General features: G+C 56.0%; 1 protein-coding gene across 1 annotated transcript; it reads right to left on the bottom strand.

Annotated features, from left to right (window-relative positions):
- Nucleotides 1–3,208: 3,208 nt before the first annotated feature.
- Nucleotides 3,209–4,573, bottom strand: LOC131089435 (metallothionein-1). The gene is made up of 3 exons (XM_058034183.1): nt 4,433–4,573; nt 4,027–4,092; nt 3,209–3,459 (listed from the first exon to the last, which is right to left on the bottom strand). The coding sequence occupies exons 1-3, from the start codon at nt 4,461–4,463 to the stop codon at nt 3,365–3,367; spliced, it is 192 nt and encodes a 63-aa protein (XP_057890166.1). The 5' UTR covers nt 4,464–4,573; the 3' UTR covers nt 3,209–3,364.
- Nucleotides 4,574–8,068: the final 3,495 nt, after the last annotated feature.

Below are 8,068 nucleotides of genomic sequence, written 5' to 3'. Positions count from 1 at the left end.
CGCTGCCACCGCGTCCTGCATGCCTGGGACAACGCCACGGGGCACCCTGAGGATGAGACTGTTTCAGCACCCCATGGAGAGTGGGATGGCCCTGGGCAGCCCCCGTGGGGCTGGAGTGCTCAGATGGCCTCCCAGGAGGGGTGAATCACAGAACACCCTGAGTTGGAAGAGACCCAGAAGGATCATCGCATGCAGCTCCTGAACCTGCACAGGACAACTCTGAAAAGCACGCCACGTCCTTGAGTGTGTTGTCCAAAAACATCCTTAGCCTGGCTTGGTGCAGTGACCACTTCCTTGGGGAGTCTGTTCCAGGGCTCAACTACTTTCTGGGTAAAGAATATTTTCCTAATACTCAATCTAAACCTCCCTTGACAGAGTTTCATGCACTTCCCTCGAGTGAGCATGGGGATGCAGTGTGGCAGCTTGGCATTGCCAGCTAGGAGCTGCTGGGAATCACTTTCTCATAAACCCTCTGAGTTTTCCACCTCATCACAGGGTTTATGTGCCAACGGGCTTCCACCACCTCGCACATGCCCATGGCCAGTTCAGCATCCAGCATGGCAAACAGTGGCTGGGCCAGGGCCAGGCTGTCCCCACGCCTGCACCCCCTGCTCTCGGTGGTGTCACAGATGGGGCAAGCCTGGGTTCAGAGCTGGTGCTGTAGCTGGGCCCATCCCCGTGGAGCCCGGGCCAGCGGGCTCTAGGACCAGGAGAGGCTCAGTGAGCCGGGTGGCTGTGCCAGGAACGGCTCGTGCTTGTTTGCAAGGGCACGGAGTTGTTTTTTTCCTGGCACTGTTTGCCAGCAGCAGTGAGGCGAAGCCAGCAGGCATTGCACACGCCACCGGCTGAGCGGGAAGGAGGAGAGGTGCAGTAACAGAGCACGTGTGGTGTCACTGCACACAAACACGGGTTGGGAATTAACTTCCCTCCCTCCCGGACAGCCCCAGGGCTCCGGGAATGTGCTGCACCCGCGGGCCCCCCTCCAGCAGGGCGGGCTCTGCTGCACCCCTGCTTGAGGAAAAGAGAGCCTGACCTGCCAAAATGGGATCGTGCACCCCTGCACGGGGCCGTTCCAAAGGTGAGGGGTGACTGTGCAGGGCCAAAGCTGCAGGGAAAGCAGGGGGATTCCCAGATTGCCAGGAATCCTGTGTATCATACATGGAGGGGCTGTGCTGAATCCTGGGACACGTTGTCCTGGCCCCACGTCACTGTGAGCGGGAAAAGGCAGCACAGCATTGCCACAAAACTGTAGGTGAAGCTGTGATGGGAAAAGAGCCTGGAAAATGCCTGATTTCCCAATCTGAGCATTTCCACTAAATAGTGAGGTCATCCCACAAGCAAAACAGGGAGGAATGAATGAGTATCCCCTGAGCCACGGGCTTGCTGAAAGGCTGTGCCAGACATCAATGGGGAGAGGAGAGCTCAGAGGGGTCTGCTGTATTATTATGGCTGGTATTCCAATTTCCCAGGGCACGGAGTAGTTAAACCTAAGCCTGTTCCCATGTAAGAGGAGTGCCATGGCCAACTCTGATTTTATAACAGTCATAAAGTGAGCAGCAGAGCTGCAGGTGCCAAACACGGGTCTCAGGGCTCAGAGTGGGGATGCTGGAACTTCTGTCTGCCCACCCTCCGTCTCTCCCCACCACTTCCCCTGAAGGCAGGGGACAGCATTTGACAGCTGCTCTCCATCATACTGCCATGGGGCACAGGGATGGGCACAGCACAGAGCCATGGGGCAGGACCACAGCAAACCCACAGGGGCCAGCAAAGCCAAACTGATTCTGTGAGCTTTGCTGCTTAAACCAGATGTTTGGTGATAAATCCCATTAGCAACCTCTCCTTCACTCTTGTTGTGAGCTCACCAGTGATGTTTCTGTATGGTTGGCACTTACATCTCTCTGAGTTGGAAGGAATAAAGATAACCCTGCTCTTTGCAGCAGAGTTTAGTGTGATTGCTCCATGCCTGCCACGTCCTGCCCTGCCTAAATTCAGCTGACACAGGGGTGGCCTTTGCACCTGCCAGAAGTGTGGGGTGATGGTGACATGTCAGGGGATGCCCTGAGGGAGGAGCCCTCCTGGAGAAAAGGGATATCCCCCTAGGGATTGGCACCCTGAGCAGCCCCTGGGCAGGGGTGCTGTGCTGTAGGCTGTGCCAAATCCCTGGCTGAGTCCTGGTGGTGACTGGCTGGGTCAGGAAAGGTTTTTAACCTAAAAAGTGACCATGAACAGCTGCATTTGAGGCGTGTGGGGACAGGCAGAGCCTGTCGTGTTCCTGGGAAGCAGCAGGGTGGCACAGGGCATCTGGGGTGCAGTGTTCTGGCAGCAGCATGACTGTGCTTGGGCAGAATAAGCATCACACCCTGAATGGGCATTGCGGGCAACACATCCCATTGTTAGTTTGCACCCTAACATAGGCATCCCATCCCATTGTGGGCATTCCACCCCAGGCATTGCACCCCGTCACATCCCATTGTTGCTTTGCACCCTGGCATAGGCATCCCATCCCAGTGTGGGCATTCAGCCCCATCACAGGCATTGCACCCCATCACATCCCATCACTGGAATCCTGGAATGGGCATTGCAAACCACAATGGGCATCACTCTCTGGTTTGGGCATCACATCCCATCACACGCACTGAACCCTATTGCAGGCAGTGCACCCTTTTGTGGGGATCACACCCCATTGTGTGCACTGGACCCCACAGTGGAGAACCAGGTCACCTGAGCACCAGGTGACCAGGAGCACCAGGAGAACCCAGCCAGACTGGCAGAGGTGGCAGAGGGATAAGCAATGTGGTTCTACCAGCCTATTCAACTAAACTGCCAGCAGGAAAACTAAACCTGTTTCTCTGCCACCCCACCTGCCGTGGAAATATTCCCCCTGGAAATGGGCAGGGCTGGGGTGCTTATTACAGTGAAAGCTTGTAATAACGAGCTGCTCATTAGCCCCGAGGAACTCTGGTTGGAGGAGACAGCATGGGATTTGCCCCTGGGCAAACAAGAGGGTGGTGGGGAGCAGAAAATTCCCTTATTGTGTAGGGAGAGTGTTAAAACAAGAGTCAGAACTACTGGTAGGGAGAGCAGAGCCAAGAGTAGAAGACAGGAGCAAAAACAAGACGCAGGCTGTTTGCCATGACCTCCCACACACGCTGTCCTCCCGCTCCCCAGGGAAACCGCCGCACCCAACACAAGTGCCAAGCTCCAGGTGCACCTTTATATACATATCACTTTATTTAGATAGCTTATTACATGTCAAAGTGACAAACACTAAAGAAATCTGAACACATATATAAAAAAAAGACAACCAACATACACAATAAGGTTATTTTTCTTTGCCCTCCCCAGATGTGCAGCCAGGGGTCCCCTATTTGCAGCAGCTGCACTTGGCGGAGGGGGGCCCCTTGCAGACGCAGCCCTGTGCACACTTGGCACATCCAGCTGGGCAGCAGGAGCAGCAGCCTGTGGGAGACAAAAAAAATAAAAAAATTAAGGACATTCTCAGCAGGTCAGGCTGGGGCTTGGGAGGTCTCACTGTTTTGGAGACCTCCCATGTATTCATGTTGTTCCCTTTTAGCAGCATCCCTGCTCCTGGCAGTGTCTCCCACGGTGTTTGTGCAGGCAGGGCTGGCACTGAGAGGCAGGGGCAGAGTGTGGTACTCCCGGGGGTTCACCAGGATTGTCCCAGTCCCTCTCCTTGAAACCCTCGTGGCACACAGCTCTGCTGTGGGTGACAGCATCAGGAGCACCCAGAAGAAATCCCAGAGCTGGTTTCCTCCCCAGCATTCCCTTGTGCTGAGCCTGAGGTGCTATTGAGGGGAATAGCTCAGGTTCAGGCGGTAGTGAGTGATTGTATTGCCTGGAGAGGGGGTGGGATTCACACTGTGCTCCTTTGGGGGCACAAAAACCTTATGTGAGAGATAAACTCACCACTGGCAATGCTAAGACTAATTTGATTCAGTGCATACACGGATGTGTAGTGAAAACCCTCTGAGTGTTTCTGCTCCCCGCCCCGGGGGCTCCTCTTACCTTTTTTGCACGATGTACATTTGCAGTTTTTGCATTTACAGTTGTCCCCGCAGGTGCAGGTGCCACCTAAAACAGGGAGGAAAGGAGAAAAAGAGGTTGAGAAGAGGTGGTGGGAGGGGATACCAACAACCCAGAGATCCGCGGGGAGCAGCACTGCCTGCCCTCCGAGCATCCTCTGATGCTTCAGCCTTGCTCAGAGGTGAGGTCGGGCCATTCCCAGCCGCTTTCCAGCGAGATGCTCCCAGTGTGACACCGCAGTGCTGGGAGAGGGCTGCAGCTGCTGGCCCAGCCCGTACGAGAGCGAACACGGGAATGGCGGGGGAGGCCGGCGGGCGGGAGCGCTGCTGTTCCCGCCGGGATGCTGCGGCTCCCGCTGCCCCTGGCATGGAAGGAAGCGCTGCCTTACCTGTGGCACAAGGGCAATCCTGGGAGTCCATGTCTGCTGGGCTGGGTGCCGGCTGTCGGACGCGTCGGGCGGCGGGAGGAAGCTTTGGCAGGACTCGCAGCCGCCTCCTATTTATCCTTGGGCAGCCGAGAGCGAGTGCAAAACCTCCGCCCCTGCAGCCTGCGCACGGCTCAGCCCGGCGCTGCCCCGGGCGCTGCTGATTCACGGCCGGGCGGCGCAGCGTGACCCGGGGCTCCCGGCAGAGCCAGGGACGGGGGGACCACCCCTCTCTGCTGGGGTGTAGGAAGGGGTGCAGAGAACGGCCACAGCTCATCGCACAGGTGACACCTGTCTCAGGAGTGCTGCTGCACTCCATGGGGATGAGGGTCTGCGCCCAGGGAGCCCCCACAGTCCAGCCATTGATTGATTGATTGATTGACTGATACCAAAATCAAACTACCAATCTGATTTGGGGGATACATTAATCCAGGAAGTGACACCACTGCTAGGAAACCTCAGTCCCCTCCTCTCAGAGCTGGCACGGTGGGGTGATGGGGAGCTGGCACCATGAGGTGACAGGGATTCAGTCCCTGCTTGAGACCCTGTCCTCTGGTTCCTACACCCTCCCTGCAAGCAGGAGCAGCAACAAGCTGGACTGGCCTGGCCGGAGCCTGCCGTGCCCTCCCAGTGCCCCGGGACAGTGGCACCCACGTCCCCTTGGCGCCGTGCATGGCACCTCGGGGCCCTGTCTCCTTCCCAGCTGGGTGCTCCATCCCACTCTCCTGAATTAATTTCCGTGTGTCATTAACTGGGTGTGCAGGGGAGGAGGGTGGCAGGCGAGATACCATCACCCTGGTCAACTCCTCCAGCGGGTTTTACCCACCCACTCAGAAGCACAGCGAGGGTTTGGAGTGGAAGGTAAAAAAAAATTATGCTTGCTGAGATTTTTGGTGTGGGGACAGTCTGCTTCATGTGCAGGAGGCATTGCCAGCTGTGGAGCATCCTTCCTCATCATTCCTGTGTTTCTGTGTGCTCCTTGGTGTCAGTGACACCCCATCCCAGCTGCCCCTTGCTCTGAGACTCCTTTTCCTTGGGGTTTTATCCCAGCTGGGTTTTGCCTGCAGTACCTGGCTGAGGCAGTTTATCCATGCTAATCCACCCGAAACAGTGGCCCAGGGAGTATTTTTACCACTCAGCTGTCTGGGCTTGTTGGGAGCTTGTTGGGTGACCTGATGGGGAGCATTGCCAGCGCCCCGACTCAGCGTCTCCTCCAGCCTCTCCAGGCCAGTGTGGGAAATCTGTATGGAAAAGCCTAAGAAAGAGCCAATGGGCCCCTTCCCCAAGTCCTGTACCCTGGAGCAGCTTGGCAGTGCCCTGACATGCCAGCCCTGGGGCCATGTGAATGTCACACTGCTCTGATGCACCGGGGCGTGATGGCAGGGGACGGTGCCAGGGAGGAGGTGTGTGCCAAGAGTGTTATTGCTCCTGTGGGAGCAGGGAAACACAAACATGGGAAACACATGTGCTAATGGTCACCTGCCACCCTGGCTACAGCCCTCTGTACTGTGTTGGTGTCATGACAGAGGGGCAGCATCTCCTTGGGATCTTGCATTTGCTCTGCTCCTTGGCTGAAATAATCAGCCAAGCACTCCAATCAGCCAAGTACTGTGGTGCAGTAATATGCCAAAGGAAATGCTTCCTGCTGTGTCGTGATGGGTTAATGGTGAACAGCAATATCACTGTTGTGTCTGTTGTGTCTTCCCCCACTGCCTGGCACCCTTGGCCACTAAGGCAAAAATTGGCCCTATCCCCAGCTGATGGTGGCCCAGGGATACAGGGACATGTGGCCTCTCCAAAATGGTTCCTCTCCTCTAGCCTAGGGGGAGGAAGGTGGAGCCCACACAAAGGGAAGAGAACAATCTCTGCCATGAAAGGACAGGGTGCAGGAAAAGCTCTCCAGCATCTGTTCTTAGTCAGACCCCAGCTCTTTTTAGTTTCTTTCCTCTCTTTCTGCACAAAGGAAAAAAAATCATCTTCCAGGTGATATAGGACTGGGAATCAGGGCTCTGGTAGATCTTACATTGCTCCCAGTCTATTCTGTAATTGATTTGGGACATTCTATAATTAATTTGGGATTGGACTGGAATAGTGGGTTGTCAGGCAGACACATACCAATTAGACCACCTCCAGAAGCAACCTGTGATTGGGGTGACAATGATGAGCTGGGGACACCTTCCTGCTGTTTAAATACCCCCCATGACAAGGTCTTGCCAGCCTCAGTTTGCCTTCTGGCGCCTGCCCTCCATTTGCCTGGGGGGTCTCCATCATTTAAATGGGCCTAATGCTGCTCCCCAGAGCCAAGCAAAACAGGCAGGATCTCTGCACAGAATTTATTCACCAGCCCTTGCCATACCAGAGCTGCACCCCTTGGCTCTCCTGTCCCCTGCGTGGGATTCCTGGCTGTCCCCAGGCAATTCCCCGAGATTGCCAGGTGGATGAACAGCGGTGAGTCAGCATGGTGCTCCAGTGCTCCAGGAGTTGATGTTCACGGGGAGGAGGATGATGGCTGAGCATCACCATTGGCATGTGAGGGACAGGGATCCCTAGAAAGGGGAGAAGGAAGCTGACAGCTTTCAGGACAGTGTGGCAGAGGCACCCGTTCCTGTGACACCTCAGGTGCCTCCAGCTGATTGCTGAAAGCCACAGGAAGGTGTCAGGGCTGGGGTTGGTGACTGGCAGTGACTCAGGGCTGGTGCCAGGCAGGCCAGGAGGGAGGACAGCAGCCAGCTCCCATGGAGGTGAGCTGGCACAGGTCTGCCCTGGCTCTCTGCTGAAGGACACGTGGCTCCAGTCACCGAGTGCTTGCTCTGGGCTCATCATCCCCTCTGGAGCAGTGATGGGTTTGGTGACCCCTCCTTCACCCAGATACAAGATCCCAGGCCGGGGGGCTCAGCTGGCAAAGCACCGTGGCTCAGTGGGTACAGACTGGGCAGGGATGCAGGGGGCCATGAACCCCGTGTGGGCACAGCACCAGGACCCTGGGGGTGCCCTGTCCCTCACCATTGCCCATTGTTTGCCAGGCCGGGATGCTGATGCCAGGTACCCACGGGTGGCCCTGACCCCACAGCAGCAGCAAGGGCAGCTCAGCTCTGCCTGCTCCAGCTGCCTCCTGGTGTTGGTCTCTGGGCAGGAGAGCCATGGATGGCCAGGGCTCAGCTGCCAGAAGTACAGGGAAACACAGCCCACCTGGGACCGGTCTTTTAAACCCAAATGGAGAAAATAAAAAAATATTTTAGCACCCATCAAACACCCAGCACATGCAAGTGCTGAAAGGCAGCAGCGGGAAGCCCTAGAAGTGATTGCTGCTTAGAAAGCAGGCTCAGCTTTGATCCGAATCTCAGGTTATTGTTTGCTGATGATAAACAAGTGTTTGAAACACGGGAAATAGGTGCTGACGTAGTTTTATTTTGCTGGTGCTTGCCAGCCCTTTGGCAGAGGAGGAAGAAGGTGAATCACCTCTTGTCTGCCCTGGGAAGCCATTCTCAACCACTCCCCATGTGCATAGGCAAAGCCTTGGAAACATTTGGGAGTGAAACCGGATCAGTGGGGTGACCTCAGGCTGTGGAGACTTCTTTCTTTTTCCCAGAAAACTGGGAG

Source organism: Melospiza georgiana, chromosome 14 (assembly GCF_028018845.1).
Source record: "Melospiza georgiana isolate bMelGeo1 chromosome 14, bMelGeo1.pri, whole genome shotgun sequence".
NCBI classification, from domain to species: Eukaryota; Metazoa; Chordata; class Aves; order Passeriformes; family Passerellidae; genus Melospiza; species Melospiza georgiana.
Note: the sequence above shows the minus strand (reverse complement) of the source record. Positions and strands in the feature narration are given on the sequence as shown.